The sequence below is a fragment of the Halichoerus grypus genome, chromosome 7, assembly GCF_964656455.1.
Source record: "Halichoerus grypus chromosome 7, mHalGry1.hap1.1, whole genome shotgun sequence".
Lineage (NCBI taxonomy): Eukaryota > Metazoa > Chordata > Mammalia > Carnivora > Phocidae > Halichoerus > Halichoerus grypus.
Genome location: NC_135718.1, coordinates 66,075,336 through 66,093,764, shown reverse-complemented (window position 1 = coordinate 66,093,764; position 18,429 = coordinate 66,075,336). Strand labels below are relative to the sequence as shown.

Sequence of the window (18,429 nt, the reverse complement as noted above, 5' to 3'; positions counted from 1 at the left end):
CGATAGTTGATAACACTGTATGTATAATTCTAGAGCACAAAAATGGTGCATCAAATTAGCTCAAATACATCTCTCTGCAGCCCAGATACATCTCTCTTGCTGGTGTGTTTCAGAATGCTCTTTGCCCAAAAATACTTCAACTTTCCACAGCTCATTGGACCATGAATAGTCAACCCATACTTCGTTCACTAGCTGACAATTTATAGCCTAGAGTAAAAAGACGATTTGCAGGGTGCCTGGGTGGCTCAGTCGTTAAGTGTCTGCCTTCTGCTCAGGTCATGGTCTTGAGGTCCTGGGATCGGGCCCCGCATTGGGCTCCCTGCTCGGCGGGAAGCCTGCTTCTTCCTCTCCCACTCCCCCTGCTTGTGTTCCTGCTCTTGCTATCTCTCTCTGTCAAATAAATAAATAAATAAAAATCTTTAAAAAAAAGAAGATGATTTGCATCAATGAGATTCTTCCTTTTAGGGAGATGAAAGAGGGAGTACCAAAGGGTACATGGCCATTTAGCAGCAGCAGCAGTTGCTGGAAGAATGTCGAAAAGTGCAAACTCAAGCCACGTATAAGAGAAGCAAAGGAGGAGCTGGGAAAATGAGAATGCGCCAATGTTCAGAGAGAAGGGAGACCTCCGGAAAGGGAGAGTAAGAGTAGTCAAGCTCCAGAACTGTCTTAGGGTTTTTGCCTGGGGAGGAGGGGTGGGTGGGGGTCTTCCAAATTAACTTTCAGATCCCATAAATTATTTCTATCATTCTTCCACTATCCTATTCCCTTGGACATTTTCTTTTAAGTTAAATGAGTAGATTTTTGTTCCTTACTCTTTGTAAGCCTTTAGAATGCTATGGTAGCTATTGTTTTGGGCTTCCGCAAAAGCTTTCCTCCACCCTGACCCTGTAGTAAACAGACCCTGATCCCTGGCCACAGGGAAGAAAGGTGGACATATCCAACAGGCTTTTGGAAATATAAGGCTGAAACTGGAGTGACCGTGTGGACTGGAAAGAGATCATCATCATACAGAAAAAACAAGGAAGTAATTTTTTTTTCTATTTTAATTCCAGTTAGTTAACATACTGTGTTATCTTAGTGTCAAGTATACAACGCCAATACATCACCCTGCCTTCATCAGGACAAGGACATTCCTTAATCCCCAACCCCTATTTAACCCATCCCTCTACCCACCTCCCCTCTGGTAACCATCAGTTTGTGCTCTATAATTAAGAGTCTGTTTCGTGATTTCTCTCTCTCTCTCATTTTTTTCTCTTTGCTTGTTTTTGTTTCTTAAATTCCACATGAGTGAAATCATATGGTATTTGTTTTTCTCTGACTGACTTATTTCCCTTAGCTTATACACTCTAGCTCCATCTATGTCATTGCAAATGGCAAGATTCATTCTTTTATGGCTGAATAATATTCCACTGTATATATATACCGCCTCTTCTTTATCCATTCATCAGTCAATGGACACTTGGGCTGCTTCCATGTCTTGACTATTGTAAATAATGTGTTATAAACATAGGGGCACATGTGCCCCTTTGAATTAGTGTTCTTGTATTCTTTGGATAAATACTCAGTAGTGCGATTGCTGGACCATAGGTAGTTCTATTTTTAACTTTTTAAGGGACCTCCATACTGTTTTCCACAGTGGCTGCACCAGTTTGCATGCCCATCAATAATGCCAGAGGGTGCTTCTCATGGTTCCAGTAGGGAGAGAAGGAGGAAGCAAGGAGGGGGTGGTTGGAGTCCCCCCCCCAGCCCTGCCCCATGGCTTCTGCCACGGCTGCCACCACTCCTCTGTGTGGGAAAGGAAGGTGTGAGTCCCAGCTGGAGCTGGGTGCTGCTGCGGGATGGTGGGAAGACAATGGCAGATATAGATAAACTCAACATGGACAGCATCATCTAAGGATTACTGGACGTGAGCAGGTCCAAGCCTGGTCCGAATGTCCAGCTACAGGAGAATGAAATCTGAGGACTGTGCTTAAAGTCCCGAGAGATCTTTCTCAGTCAACCTAACCTACTAGAACCTGAAGCGCCACTCAAAATATGTGTGATATCCATGGGCAATACTATGATTTGCTTCAACCTTTTGAGTACAGTGGTTTCCCACCAGAAAGCAACTACCTGTTTCTTGGGGACTACGTGCACAGGGGGAAGCAGTCATTGGAGACTCTCTGTCTCTTACAGACTTACAAAATCAAATATCCCGAGATTTTTTTTCTTCTCAGAGGAGACCCTGAATGTGCCAGCATCAATAGAATTTATGGATTGTGATGAATGTAAAAGAAGATATAACATTAAACTATGGAAAACTTTCGCAGACTGCTTTAAACTGTTTACCGATAGCAGCCATTGTGGATGAGAAGATATTCTGCTGTCATGGATGTTTATCACCAGATCTTCAATCTATGGAGCAGATTCGGGGAATTATGCGACCAACTAATGTACCAGATCAAGGTCTTCTTTGTGATCTTTTGTGGTCTGACCCTGATAAAGATGTTTTAGTCGGGGGTGAAAATGACAGAGGAGTGTCCTTCACATTTGGTGCAGAAGTGGTTGCAAAATTTCTCCATAAGCATGATTTGGATCCTGTATGTAGAGCCCACCGGGTGGTTGAAGATGGATATGATTTTTTTTTTTTTTTTTGCAAAAAGGCGGTTGGTCACTCTGTTTTCTGCACCCAATTATTGTGGAGAGTTTGACAATGCAGGTGCCATGAGTGTGGGCAAAACTCTAATGTGTTCTTTTCAGATTTTAAAGCCTGCAGAGAAAAAGAAGCTGAATGCCATGAGACCTGTAACACCTCCAAGGAGTATGATCACAAAGCAAGCAAAGAAATAGATGTAATTTTGACACTGCCTAGTTGGGACTTGTAATATAGAGTATATAACCTTCATTTTTAAAACTGTAATGTGTATTGGTCAGCTTACTCAAATAGTGTGTTTGTGAGGCCCCACTTCCATTTTTTGAGTTAATGAATGGCATTTGCTGATTATAACAGCAAATGAAAGACTCTCCACTCCCAAGAAAAAAATGTTTTGTTTTTTTAAATTCTGTAGTCCTTTTGCAAACAACTGTAATGATGGTGTTAAAGCTGTACGCCCCAGAACAGTTTATCCTAAGAGGTAAGTATACAATTGATCTTTTTAAAATTCAGTTCAACCCATGAATGATGAAATGCTCATTTTCTTTAGGATATAAAGAGAGCCCTAGGTGCTCCATCTGTGCATGTTATTGTCATAAAATACATACCGTTGATGCAAACCACTGTGAACACTTTTTAAAAATTTTGTTTCAAAAGGGATTGCTTTTTTTCTCCCATTGTCTTGTCATGTACAAACTAGTTTTTATAGCTGTCAATATTAGGGTTAACTCAACGTTGCCAGCATCACTGGTATGATGTATATTTAATTATACTTTCCCCTACCATATTCTCAAAATGATGATTAAAGCCATTATTTAAAAAAAAAAATAGTGCAAGAGGGTTCCTTTTTCTCCACATCCTCACCAACACCTGTTGTTTCTTGTATTGTTGATTTTAGCCATTCTGACAGGTGTGAGGTGATATCTCAGTGTAGTTTTGATTTGCATTTCCCTGATAATGTGATGATGAGCATCTTTTCCTTTTTTTCCCCCCAATTTTTATTGAAATCCTAATTATTTAATATATAATGTAATATTGATTTCAGGAATAGAATTTAGTGATTCATCATTTACATACACCACCCAGTGATGAGCATCTTTTCATGTGTTTGTTGACCATCTGGATGTCTTCTTTGGAAAAATGTGCATGTCTTCTGCTCATTTCTTAACTGGATTATTTATTTTGGGGGTGTTGAGTTTTATAAGTTCTTTGTGGTTCTTGGATACTAACCCTTTATTGGATATGTCATTTGCAAATATCTTCTCCCATTCAGTAGGTTGACCTTTGGTTTTGTTGACTGTATCCTTCACTATGCAGAACCTTTATACTTTGATATAGTCTCAATAGTTTATTTTTGCTTTTGTTTCCCTCTCTGGAGACATATCTAGTAAGAAGTTGCTACAACCGATGTCGAAGAAGTTGCTGCCTGTGTTCTCCTCTAGGATTTTGATGGTTTCCTGTCTCACATTTAGGTTTAATCCATTTTGAATTTAATCCATTTTGCATTTATTTTTGTGTATGGTGTAGAGAAGTGGTCCAGTTTCATTCTTTCGCATGTGGCTGTCCAGTTTTCACAGCACCATTTTTTGAAGAAAGAGTCTTTTTTCCATTAGATAGTCTTTCCTGTTTTGTCGAAGATTAATTGACCATATAGTTGTGGATTTATTCCTGATTTTCTATTCTGTTCTATTGATCTATGTGTCTCTGTTTTTGTGCCGGTACCATACTGTTTTGATTACTACAGCTTTGTAATACAACTTGAGGGTGGAATTGTGATGCCTCCAACTTTGCTTTTTCAGCATTGCTTTGTTTATTTGGGGTCTTTTGTGGTTCCATACAAATTTTAGGATTACTTGTTCTAGTTTTCTGAAAAATGCTGGTGGTATTTTGATAGGGATTGAATTAAATGTATAGATTGCTTTGGGTAGTATAGACATTTTAACAATATTTGTTCTTCCAAAGGGAAGTAATTTTTATAGAAAACTTTCAACATATTAGGTACTGTGGCACTATATATTTTAATACCAATTAATTTTGATACATCCAGGGATTATTATCTCTATTGACAGATGAAGGAACTGAGGCTTAGAGAGTTTAAAGTGGCTTAACCATGGTCAAACAGTAGGTAGGGGTCAAAGGGATCAGTCTACAAAGCCTATGCTCCTTGAATCACCCTGGGCAGCCTCCCAGTTTATGGGAGGCCAGGAGGTTTATCTTCTAGAAGATATTGATGATGAGATCAGGGCTTGGAATTCTGGGGCACTCCAGCTCTTGAGAAGAGGAGCTAGTGAAAAGGAAAGTCAGAGAAATTTAAGACCCAGTTACCATGGTGTTATGGAAGATAGTGTCCCTGAATGCTTTGAAAAGCAAAAGGATGGCCAGTCATCAAATGATTCAAAAACATCAGGAAGGATGAGGAGTGAATTGGGTTTGGTAATTAGAAGCTCAAGACTGACCTTGGTGAAAACCGATTTTGCCTGTACTGAAAGTAGAAGCCAAGTTTTAATGAGCACACAAGTTCATAAGAATTGAGGGAGTGAGGAGTGGGAGTAGATTGTATTGAGTAGGTACTGTGAAAGGAAGGGAAGGAGCCAATAGTGATGGTGAATCTCAGAATTTGGAGTTCCAAGGAGAAGCAGACATGAGGGATTATCAGCGGATAGAGGTGCCTTTTGAAATAGGAACTAAGGAGGTAAGTAAGGAGTCATAATGGGTATGTCTGTGCATGTGTGAGAAATTTAGTCAATTTATATGTTTGAGAAGAGCGATCACTCTACAAAAGTAAAAATAACAGGATCTCTGTATTGGAAATTCTATTGGAAATTCCTGTAAGTGCTTTCCGAGCTAATTTGTTATCCCTATTTTACCGATTGGGAACTTCAGTTCATAACTCGATCAAAATCAAACTGCAGAGACCAACTCATGACTGCGCAGTTCTAAGTCCAGGCTTGGGTTGAAGTCAGCAGTGAGTAACCCGACGTCGCCCGGGGCCAACGGCAGAGGACAGGGCTGGAACTACACTTCCCAGTGTGCCAGGCGGGGCGGGGCGCGGGCGGGGAGGGCGCAGGCTCCTTCCCAGAAGCAAAAGCGGAAACAAAAGAGTCTCGCCGGCGTCCTCGCCCGCACACTCGCGCATACCCGCGCTCCGGCGCACACGGAACAGGCACCGGCGCCCGGAGCGAGCCAGCGAGCAGCGAGCAGCGAGCCGGGGACCCACGGGCTGAGCCAGCAGAGCAGCCAGCGAGTCGAGCCCGCGACGACCCTACGCCCCCGCGCCCCGTAGCTGCCCCCAGCCGGCCGGTGTCCCCGCCGCCCTCCCTGACCCATGGCGCTGAAGAGGATTCAGAAAGTGAGTGCCCGGGCCAGGCCTGGGGCGACGGGGCGCGCTTCGGCTCCCTGCCCACACTGACCCCGGCGATGGTCCCGAAAGACGCGCCGGGAGGGCACGGGATGGGAGGGTGCGCGGGGATCAGGGGGCCGGAGATGCCGGCGGGGCCAGCGGGCACTGGACAGGTGAGGTGGGAGCAGGGGCAGGTCCCGGGTGGCTTGGAGGCGGGGGCCCCGCTGCGCGCTCGCGCCGGAGCTGCGCCGGGAGTCCCTGGGTGGAGATCCTTCTCGGGCTCCAGACCTTCCCCAAATCTGTGCTTTACGGTCACGGCTGGATTTTGCCCTACACTGGTCTAGTTTTGGCTCCTGTCATGCTGTGTTTTCTCCACGCCCGTTCTTTTATGTTCTTGCTTCCCCGGGCTCCCGGAGAGGGCAAGGAAGGTGTGGTGGGCCTGCAGTCTTTCTCCTCGGTGCTGTGGGTTTGTTCTTTTTCTCCTCTGTGGTTGGCTCCTGCTTAGATCCCTGAACGGGCTGGAAAAGCCCATTTGGGGCCCAGAAGCCAGGAGAAGCCTCTTGCCTCTTCTATTTTGGTGCCTCTTCTGCTGCCACTTCAGGTCACATAGCTGTAGTGAAAACATAGTTGCTGATACACAACAAGATGACCTCCTGGCTGTGATTCATCGTGAGTCAAGCCAAACAGGTTTTTTCCCCCCTCATGATAAACTTACATGTAAAGTTCGAGACACAACAGAAACTGCCACAGTATAAGTTGTTTGATGCTTTGACACATGAGAATAGAATGAAGAAGAAATGTATATATTCATTCAACACATATTTATCCATCCCAACTCTAAGGAATTGCCTTCTCTTGCATAATACTGTATTTATTGCTACTTTTTCAGATGTGAACATCTTACAAAATTGGGGTTGGGGCATTTTTTTTTTTTTTCTGTTCACTTTTATTTCTTGTTGAGTTATGGGTCTGTTCACTGACACAGGTTTTTAAAAGGTTTACAGTTATATGGAGAACACTGAGAATTTATTTTTAAATGGGGAGTGTTTCAGCAAGTTAAGCCAACAACAGACAGCATGTCTGGTAAATAATTTTAGAAGAAATCAATGCTACAGAAAAATTCTATTAACTTTTTAAGGCATGAAGTGATGGAGATATGTACATTGTGTTCTCAGTCATAACTGGTGGCATCTTCTGGTACAGAGGACAGCAACTTTCAGGTCCAGCCTTTTTTGTTGTTGCTGTTCAAACACTGAATCCGTAGAATACTGTTTTTGTGTGTGTGTGCCATTTGAGGGTCTTCTGTCTATAAAACATAAAGCTAACAATCCGCATTTATTGATTCATGTTTTCTGATTTGAAGGTAATGCAATTACACGTTCAAAATTACCCTAATTTCAAAGCCCTAATCAGCATCTTTGTCATGACTTGTATGCTTATTAATAATATGTAATATTGGCTTACATTTGAATTAAACAGTACACCTATTCCAATGGGGCACCTAGATGGCTCAGTCATTAAGCATCTGCCTTCGGCTTGGGTCATGATCCCAGGGTCCTGGGACCCTGCTCAGCGGGAAGCCGGCTTCTCCCTCTCCCATTCCCCCTGCTTGTATTCCCTCTCTCGCTGTGTCTCTCTCTCTGTCAAATAAATAAATAAAATCTTAAAAAAACAAAACAAAACAATACACTTATTCCAAGGAAGTTTTAAAATTCTATTTTCTTCTTTCCTACTTGTGAGAATTCTTTACAAGACTTTGCATATACAATAAATTTTAAATAATGTAGAATTTATCCACAGGAAGTAAACATTCAAAGAAAATGGACACTTATTTGTAAATACTTTACTGGGCAATTGTCAGTCACCAGGCCGAATATTTATAATATGGAATACACCCAAATCATATTTTTGTTAGCTATTAGTTATTATTAGTTTATAGCAGAATTGTTTGGTTAAAAAAAAAAAAATCACATAGAATTGATGTTAGGCCTGTAACAAATTGATATTTTGGAGAATAAATTGGGGATCACATAACATCCCATCTCTGTGTGCCAGTCTTTGGCTTCCCTTTCCTGTTATCAGAAAAGTTGACTTGCACAAATCTTCTTTCCACTAATCACATATCCCATGTTCATATCATTCCCTCATACTTTAAGGGGTGTTATTTTGTTTGATTCTCCGCTTTTCCTACTGTTTACGCCTCCTTGATTAGAAGCCAGTTCCAAGTGGCTCAGTTGTTGGGCGTCTGCCTTCTGCTCGGGTCGTGATCCTGGGGTTCTGGGATCGAGTCCTGCATCGGGCTCCCTGCTCGGCAGGGAGCCTGCTTCTCCCTCTGCTCCTGCTTGTGTCTCCTCTCTCGCTGTGTCTCTCTCTGTCAAATAAATAAAAATCTTAAAAAAAAAAAAAAAAGAAGCAGCCAGTTCCAAGTAAGGTATGTGCTTTTTGCCTTATGAACAGTTACAAAGCCTTCTTTGATATCATCAGTATATAAATTCTTACTTGAATCTTGCATGTTCCAACAAAAGAAGATACATATTAACTTTTGGCCTTTCTTTTTAAGTGTATTGGAATAACACTATCAGATACCTTCTAGGTCATTGGGTTGTACTTTTCCTGTACCGAAAGTGGCAGAACCTTAAAGCTGTGCAGAACCTCAGAGAACTGCACTTTGGAGTTGAGTGGAGGGCAGGGGCTGGAGCCAGCGTCTAGGGTAGTGTATCGGAAATATTTGTGGGACATTTTCAGACCGTCCCCACTGCTGTAAATGAAAGATGTGGAATCCCCCAGATGGGCTGGGGTGGAAAGAAGGTTGAGAACCACTGATGTTCTAGTCTGTTATTCAGAGAAGGAATCTGAGGCGTGGAGTGAAGGAGTACTTTGTTCAAGTTAATCTCTGAAGAAGTGACTTGCATATTTGAGAATGTTAAAAAAAGTTCATTACTTCACATTTTTTCCACTTCATATGAAACGATTAAAGATGGTTAAATTAAAATTGTATATGCAAAGCATGTAGATATCAATGCTTAAAATACATTTTTATACTAGAGTATGCTAAATGATTTCATGCTCTTATTTAGACATCTAGTGCCAGTTTTGCATTTCAGCTCATAAATTTACACACCCATGCCCTATTTTTTGGTTACAGTGGAAGATGTTATCACAGTCACCTAAATCACTTAAGGGAAAAAGTTTGAACAAAGTCTGAGGAAAGACACCTAAAATATGTTTGAAAAAAAAACGATAGTTTTTCAGCTGGGCATCTATTATTTTCTAGAATTATTTCTAAGTGTTTCTTTTATCAATGCTGTTTTTAATACTTGATAAACTTTTTTTTTTTTTTTTTAAGATTTTATTTATTTATTTGAGAGAGAGAATGAGATAGAGAGAGCATGAGAGCGGGGAGGGTCAGAGGGAGAAGCAGACTCCCTGCTGAGCAGGGAGACCGATGCGGGAGTTGATCCCGGGACTCCAGGATCATAACCTGAGCCGAAGGCAGTCGCTTAACCAACTGAGCCACCCAGGTGCCCCTTGATAAACTTTTTTTGGAAATCACTTTAAAATTACGAATGTTATATCATAATACTGAATGTTTTGAAACCAAGAAAAGAAAGATCCTAATTTGGTCATTATTATCATCTTAGTATATTTCCTTCTAGACTTTTTTAATTTGATAAATTGAAGTAATGATCATCATAGTAACATGATATGATGGGCTTTATTGCCTTTTTGGTCTTTTGAAAAATGAAACAAAAGAGTTTTGTTTTACAAATATAGCAACACAGATAACTACTCCTTAGTGTACAGTTCTGTCCTCAAAATGGAATATTTGCTTTTTTAATAAGCAATTTAACTTAAAATGTATATATAAACAGATTACAACTTTATAAATGTTTTGTGCTGCTGAATTTTTTGATTTGTACAATTCCACATTAAACTCTACATCAGTCTAGAAAACCTTTAGGATACTTAAAAAAACAACCCAGCCCTTTGTGGATAGAGCATCAAAGAGAAGAAGATCTGGTTTTTATTTCTGGCTCTGTGATTTACTAGCTTGTTTCCCTATCCATACAATGGTACTATACTAAGTACAACCAGCAAATATAATATATAATGGTTACTCTGTGTTAGATGCTCTTCTGAGTGTTTGACATAGATTAATTGATTTAGTCCTTAGTGGCCCAAGAGGTAGAAATGATTGTTATCCCCATCTTACAGATGATGAAACTGAGGCACAGAAATGTTGGGTAATGTACCAGAATTACATATCTAGTAAGTGGCAGTGCTAGGATTTGAAACCAGACATATGGCTTCAGATTCCATGCTCTTAACCATTTTAGTACATGGCTTTTTCTTATCCAAATGGACTCATATCTGTTGTATTTAAATTGATAGACAGAGTTAAATGAGTTTATGGGTGTAAGTGCTTTGCAAACTGGACTGTTCTATACACATGTAAAGTGGCGTTATAATTAAGACTTTGGCATATTTAATCATGCATCACTCAGTGTATTGATTGTGCTTTGTAAACCTCTGCTCTGAAGTAATGTACACTAGATCATTGAACATGGTAAATGAATAATATAACTTTATTTTTGTTCCATCACTTAAAATTTTTCTCCTCCAAAGGGATTTAGAAAAATTGTAATTTATAAATGTTCTGTCAAAAGTATCATTTCATTGTGAAGTTTTCATTTGAGAAAACTATTTATGAACTGATTTAGCTATTTAGTTCCTCTAGTGGCTTTGAATAGCAGTCGACTGTTCAGATTGCACAAATACGTTAGGAAGACTTGAAGATTGCAAAATTAAATCTAAGATTCCAGATTCTTTCAGTAAAAAAGGATATAGGTTCAACAAATTTTTTAAAGGAAGAACATAGTATTTATGCTTCACGGTAGATAAAGTGGTTTGCCTTGAGATGAAAGGAAGAAAGTGTTTTTTTCTAAAAAGCCACCATATGAATTTTTCTGCTTTTAAATCTTTGTAATTAAGCTCAATCTTCTTTTGCCCTGGGTATCATGTATTTTTCCTTCTTCATCACAACAGAGGTGTTAAAAAAAGAACAGTTCTGAGATTCCTTCTCTGTGGAAATAAATAGCATAGATCTAAATAAGGCTGTTTATGCCTATTTTAGGAAGCCAAACACATATTATAAAAACCAACTTAACAGGATGTGGGATTGCCCCCAGTAAAGCAGGGTAGCATCCTTACTTGTTTTAGTTCCCTGAAATACACATTGAAAACATATTTAATGAGTGCCACTAATCAAAATAATAAGCCTGATACTCTCCACTAAACTGAATTAATGGTTGTCTGTAATGTATTGGCTCTCTTCCCTTCCCCAGTTCTTTTTAACAGTGGATGAACTGATACTATGTTTAATTAAAAACAGGTATTGAGATACTTGTCCTCTCTCCTCTTAACCCTATGATGCTGGAGTAAAAGATGCTGTAGTATATAATCTAGATTTTTAGGGGATTGGAAGGATCCTCAGATCACCTCAGAACATCTGTCTGAAGGCAAAACAGGTTCTATTTCTAGCCTGTCTTGGTCAAGATGGTCTCTGAAAAGCTGAGGTTTTTCTGCATTTAACTGGTTCTGGGATGAATCTGTGAAGGTTCAATTACACACATTAGACAGTATTAGAGGCTACTATGTTTCAGGAGTTGTTCTTAGTATTGGGAGGAAGCTACCATTCTAAAGCTTACAGTTTAGTGCTCCCATCCTCTTTCTGGATGTTTCCTCCACTTCTCTCTATTCATATTATTCTGGATTTTTTTTTGTGGCTCTTCTCCTTCAGTGTTACCACATTGCTTATTAGATGCCTAGTCTCCTTTCAGATTTATGAAAACCTTTCCAGCAGGGATGAGGTTGCGATATTGCTTCCTTCACCTCAGACTTCCTTAGTAGTATCTGATGATTCTCAGTCCAGGTGACCACCCTTCTTATGTGAGCAGAATTTGGATTTCTTTAGAGGGAACAGACCTGATGGCCTGGGCTCATTGTTCTTCTCTAAACCAGTAAAACTCTGCCCTGTGTTTATGCTTCCCCCCAATTTTGATGTGTTGTATTTTCATTTAGTTAAAAATATTTCCTAATTTCCCTTTTGATTCTTCTTCAACCCTTGAGTTATTTAGAAGATTTTATTTATTCTCCCAATATTTTGATTTACAGATAGCTTTCTGTTATTGATTTCTAAGTTAATTCCATTGTGAATGAAGAACTTGTAATTTGACTCCTTTTAAATTTGGGGGACTTGTTTTATGGCCCAAAATATGGTCTGTATTTTTTACTTACATAATAATGATGCCATTCAGGTGCTCAACGTAGCTTTTGAATGGAAATGTTTAATAATTTCTAGCCTTCAATTTGCCAGTTTCTGGTTGGTGTCCATAAAGCCTAGGTTATTTCTAAGGAATGAATGCCAAACTAAGGCTTACACCTTCCCAGTGTCTTCTTGTACTTCTATGAGTTTCCAGAACAGGGGTGATGAAACCAGGTTAGTGGGTCACAAACAGCATTTAAAAAAAATGGAATATAAAATATTAATGCTTTAGGTGTAGTAAGGGTGATAATTGTTTCATGAAACTTTTAATTATATATTTGTGTCCCTGTGCCTGTGGGTGTTACTAGTTGTGATGTATGTATCATATTTTTCTTGTTACGAATTGCTGTAAGGAAAGTTTGAAAATCATAGCATAAGATCCTTAGATAAAATCAATATTATCAAAAATACATGCCACACATTCATATGTGTACACATACATGTATGTATGTATATATAGAGAAAGCAAATGAACATATATACACATACAAACACACATACACATATATACACACACTCACACACAATGTCAAATGTTGTAGTCTCGGAAACAGTTCTGTTTGTTATAATCTTCAATGCTCATTGTTTTCTGCTAAAAGTTGTAGCATTTTATAGTCACTGAAGTACAACCACAATATTCAAGAATAGTGCTGGGTGATACAAAGATGAATTGATTTATTATGCAGAAACTTATTAAGTGCCTTCTATATACCAGTTATTTGGGATAGACATGTAAGAAGTGATATTTAATAACAAATATTTGGTTGAATCACAGACCTGTACCTCTGAAACAAATGATACATTAATGTTAAAAAAAAAAAAGATAGTAGGAAGGGAAAAATGAAGGGGGGAAGTTGGAGGGGGAGACGAACCATGAGAGACTATGGACTCTGAGAAACAAACTGAGGGTTCTAGAGGGGAGGGGGGTGGGGGATGGGTTAGCCTGGTGATGGGTATTAAAGAGGGCACATTCTGCATGGCGCACTGGGTGTTATATGCAAACAATGAATCATGGAACACTACATCAAAAACTAATGATGTAATGTATGGTGATTAACATAACATAATAAAATAAAATTAAAAAAAATAAAAGTAAAAAAATAAAGCTTGCCAAACCAAGCTTTTTAGGTGCCCCCCCCCAAAATTTGGTAAATATTGAAAGGTATGTTTATCTTTTAAGTAGGTTTTAAGAAATAGGCTGCTAGCTTTTATCATTTCATTTTGTCTTTCTTTTTCCTGAAGCATCATCTTTCTTGATTAGAAAATGCTCTGTGTTGTATGTTCCGTTATGTGTCAAAATTCTATTAGGTATTTTGAAAAGTTGTATGTAATTTCCTATCATGTTTTTCTTAATCTCTCAGTGTCTTTGAACACAAATACTCCTCTTCAAAGCTTATGGAGTAGTGTTTATTTCTAACCTTTTATAAAATATAAGGTCTTGGGAAAAGATAAAAAGAACCTTTTTCATTCCCTCACATTTCACATTTTGTTTCTCTTGAGCACGGCTGAAACTGTGCAAATGGCCTGAATTCAAGTACTGGAGCATTGTTGGCTCCAGTGTTGATTGAGGATAATGGGCTCTAGTTACTACAGCCTTGAGGTGAGTATTGTTTTGGGTCAGGAGAGTGCTGGAGTGGAAGTCAGATGGTATGAGCCTTTGTTCTAGCTTTGGCTTCATGACCTTGGTCAAGAAACTCATAGTTTTTATTTTCTTTATCTAGAATGTTATGCATTGAACTAGATAATTTCTATGGTCCTTTCTGATTTATAATTTTAGGCACACCTAAATAATGTTATTTGCTGTTTGTTTTGTTCAACTAACAGTAAAAACGGTCACAAACAAATATTGAGTATGGCACAGTGCTCTGCTGCTGTATGAAACTTGAGTTAAAATCCTATTTACTTTGAGAAGTCAGAATTGAAATAAATGTTGGCGTCTTAATGTATAAGATTAATGAGTCTTTTAAGATGTCTTTGATTAAAAAGCATATTTGTGATACAAATAAGATATATTTCTGTTTTTGTACCAGTATCATAACAAGCTTTTCTAATTCCATTTAGCTTCCATCTGATTCACAGGTATCTTTATACTTTAAAGATTGTTTTATCCACATATTTAGAAAACTGCCTTATACAGCTACCTTACATGTAGTAGATTTTTTTGGATTCTAGTTAATACATTTATGGAGCACCTTCTGTATGTAAGGCATATAGAAAATGAAACAAGGAGAAATATGGAAAAGTGACATATAACCAGCATTATCTAAGAAATTTAAAATTATTAAGGGTAAGAAAAGTACCATTAAAGATTAGGTAGACTTAGGAAAGTACCGTAAGAAAAATATAACATACTTGAACAGAAAGAGAGTCAAAAGTAGGAGAGGTCAAATTTATTTAGGGGAGATCAGGAAAAATTCTATGGAGGAGATGGAATTGGATATAGGTTTGGAAGAATGGGTAGCATTTTCAAAGACAGGGTTCATAAAGGAAGCTGCAGAAATGAAGGCATCAGAAAGTACTTGTCCTGTTCAGGAAGGAACAGATAATCCTGCTTTTGGGAAGCATTTGGGGAATAGTAGACATGAAAGTTCATACTGTGGAGGGCCTTGAAGACCCATGATGAGGAATGTGTCCTTAATGCAGAAGTTTGGGGAAGCCATTGAAGTTTTTTGAGTAAGGAAGTAACATTCTTTTTTTTTTTTAAGATTTTATTTATTTGACAGTGAGAGAGGGAACACAAGCAAGGAAGGGGAGTGTGAGAGGGAGAAGCAGGCTTCCCGCTGAGGGAGTCCAATGTGGGGCTCCATCCCAGCACCCTGGGATCATGACCTGAGCCGAAGGCAGACAGGCAGACGCTTAGTGGTTGAGCCACCCAGGCACCCCAGGAAGTAACATTCTTAATCATATTCTTAGGTATGCATTCTTGCCCTCACAGAATAAAAGATTGTTTACCATTTGTAATTACAAATCTGATGAGTGTCATGAAAAGGGGAGTATAAAGTACTATGGGAATATAGCAGGAACCCTTTGAAGGATTCAAGGAAAACCTTAAGGAAATGTTTAAGATAAGACATAAAGGTAAAAGTAAAGTAGATAAAGCAAATGAGTGTGTGTGGGGGGGGATGAGCGAGGTGCTTAGGAGTCTTCTATCTAAAAGGAAACTAGGGACAAGATAGCATTGGGGGACTTTAAAGTAATAACTGTTACAGAGAACATTGGAGGAAAATGGTTGCAGGTATAAGGCAAGAGAGAAGGAGTCAGATGATGGAAGGCCTGGTAAGCCATTTTAAGGATTTATAAATTTTATGTTAAGGCTAATAAAAAATATTGAAAGCGTTCGACATGGTACTTTGAAAAGATGATTTTGAATACAGTGTCTTGGTAGAGAAATAGGACAAGTCAGTGAAGACATTGCACTTGTTCAAGTGAGATCTAAAGAGGGTCTGAGCTAAGATGGTGGCAGAGGACATTTGGGAAGAGGGTTATGTGAGAAATATTATAGGGTGTTTGTACCACCTGGCCTTTTTGAGTTGGATCTGACCCACCCATGCCTACCTCTAATTGGCCTTTCAAATCAGCTCTCTAAGGCGCAGTGTCGAGGCAGTCTCTACAGACTCCTACTACCCAGTCTGTTCTCAGATACTTTAATAGTGTCTCCCTGGTTTGAAACTTTGGCTTCTGGAAATGTCTCTTTTTGCTCCTCTCAGACGTTTTTGCCCTTTGGACCTCAGTTTTTCTATATCCTGGAATCCTTCCAGTGGGAGGGATTTGGACAGTCTGAACAACTTGGTATTGATTAATGTGAGGAGGTGGGAGGGGTTGGGGTGGATGGGACGTGAAGGGAAGAAGGAATCAGACTGTGATTCTAAGGTTTAGAGTTTGAATTACTGGAAAAAGTATATTTTTATCAGAATACTTCATAAAGTAGACTGAAATACAGTTGTTACTGGGATGTCTTGGATTGTCTAAGATACATTTTTATTTATGTACTTCCTATTATGGAAATATTATATAAAGGTGACCGGGAGTCTTCTCTTTAAGAGGAAGCTGTGTTTTAAACTAGAGGCAAGATAGTATTTTGGGAAATTGAGTCATTATGGCTGCTGTTGAAATCACCGGGGAAAAGTGGTTGCAGATCTGAGACATTGGGTAGATAACGCCCCTAATCTTGACCTCAAATGTTTATTCTAAATTGTGCTCTTTATAGCTCTGATTCAATAAATACTACTTTGATGCAGCAAAATCAGTAGCATCATTGCTTTCTTCATCTTCTTCCTTTTGTGTGGAATTTGGCTGCATTATTATTATTATTATTATTATTATTATTATTATTGCCTTTCCTAGAGATACCGGATCCAAGGAGGTGCAGCTAGGACCAGTTTGTTGAAGTGAGTTTTGTTCCTATAACTAAATTAATTGGATAGTGTCAGCATTATGAAGTCTTCCAGGAAGAATCTACATGGTTAAAAATAAAGCTGTTCTTTAATTCAGGGGCTTAAAGAGGTTCTGTATTTGGAGACCTTTCTGACAATTGTTTGATATCTCTCTATTGAAATAGCTCTAGTCAACTGGATAAGGAGATCAGAGCCTGAACTGTAAGCCCATGAAATGTTTATTTACAGCTAAACCAAATATAGCTCATATATCCTTTTAGAGACAATATAAAAAATGCAGTCTGGTAAGAATCACTGTCTTGTTTTAGGAGTTTTGAGGTAAAGATGGTTGTGTCCATGAATTGCCTGTTGAGCCAGGATTTTTGTTTTTGTGTTTTTTTTTTAAATTTTATTTTAAAGATTTTTATTTATTATTTGACAGGGAGAGAGAGACACTGAGAAAGGGAACACAAGCAGGGGGGAGTGGGAGAGGGAGAAGCAAGGCTTCCCGCCGAGCAGGGAGCCCGATGTGGGGCTTGATCCCAGGACCCCGGGATCACGACCCCAGCCGAAGGCAGACGCTCAACGACTGAGCCACCCAGGCGCCCCGAGCCAGAATTTTTGAAATAATGTTTTCGTGTGCTTTGGATTCAGTAATTTAGATTTTTGACTGTAAATCAGTCCCTGTGCACAGGCTATTTAATGTCCTTTACACACATCCAGTGGGATATATATTCTGTTACAGAGATTTAGACTTTCTGAATGTTGAAGCTAGAGTACAACAAAGCTTTTTCAGTCTGGTCAGCATAATTTTTTAGAGAATATTTATTGCATAGTGTCATATTAGGTTTGATGGTAAATAAGGCAACTCTGACTTGTTCATTCTCTACTGTTCAGATTGGACTCTTACCCTTCTGGGAGCTGAGAGATTAATTCAGGCTTCTCTTTTCTTACATTCCCCTCTTTGTTTCCTTTTGTTTGTTTACTTTCTTTGAATTAGGCTGCCTCATCTACTTTTAGATTTTAAGTTCCCTAGAGGCAGGGACTGTGTCTAGGTTGGTTTTATGGAGAACACTCAGCATATTGTGGGGTGTTATAAACATACCATCTGTGACAATTTAAAATTCAGTTTCAGACCTCTTAGTACTTTGCTTTGTGTCTATTTGGTTACAGAAATCTGAACTAGAATAGAGGTGCTTAGCCATGTAAGGCTATATAAATCCATTAAGTCCACATTTTTGTGGACTTATAATGCTTCTGTAGCTCCAGTCAAAATACAGGGACAGTACCTTGTAATCTGCCTTTCATTACTATATCTTATATTTTTATTTTGAAATTTAGATACCCTAATTAGTTTTTTTTTTTTTATTTGAGTGTTAATCACATTGGAATAGAAAATTGTTTCACTGACACAGACTACTTTCGTCTGGGGCATACTTTACCAGTTTGATGATATTTATTGCCTGATCTGTGTTTAGGTATAGTGTTAGTTTGTTTTAAGCTTACTTTGTCTCAAAGGAGGAGAAGGATATTGGATCAACTATATATTTCAATTGTAGCTTTTAAAAGTCACTGGAAATGAAATTATACATACACACATAAACACATATACACAGTGTGTTTACTATAATGAGTTCTTTCCATATATGGATTTATACCTAGTCTCATTGTTTGATAGGCATCTGTTACATTATCGGATTTCTACATATTTTTGTTAGGTATATTCCTGGCAGTAAACTTGCTGGGTCATTGAGTATTC

At 38.8% G+C, this 18,429-nt stretch overlaps 1 protein-coding gene and 1 pseudogene across 2 annotated transcripts in view; both read left to right on the top strand.

Annotated features, from left to right (window-relative positions):
• The first annotated feature begins 1,852 nt into the window (after positions 1-1,852).
• LOC118526743 (serine/threonine-protein phosphatase PP1-gamma catalytic subunit pseudogene) lies at positions 1,853-3,009 on the top strand (annotated as a pseudogene).
• A 2,705-nt stretch (positions 3,010-5,714) lies between these two features.
• Positions 5,715-18,429, top strand: part of UBE2D1 (ubiquitin conjugating enzyme E2 D1) — a 38,430-nt gene continuing 25,715 nt past the window's right edge. Inside the window, exon 1 of one of the 2 annotated variants that reach the window (XM_036078151.2) lies at positions 5,715-5,981. In XM_036078151.2, coding sequence (XP_035934044.1) covers positions 5,958-5,981 — 24 coding nt within the window. In that variant the 5' untranslated portion in view covers positions 5,715-5,957. Of the gene's footprint in view, positions 5,982-6,051; positions 6,146-18,429 lie in introns of those variants that run through there. The other variant, XM_036078149.2, reaches the window with a different exon arrangement.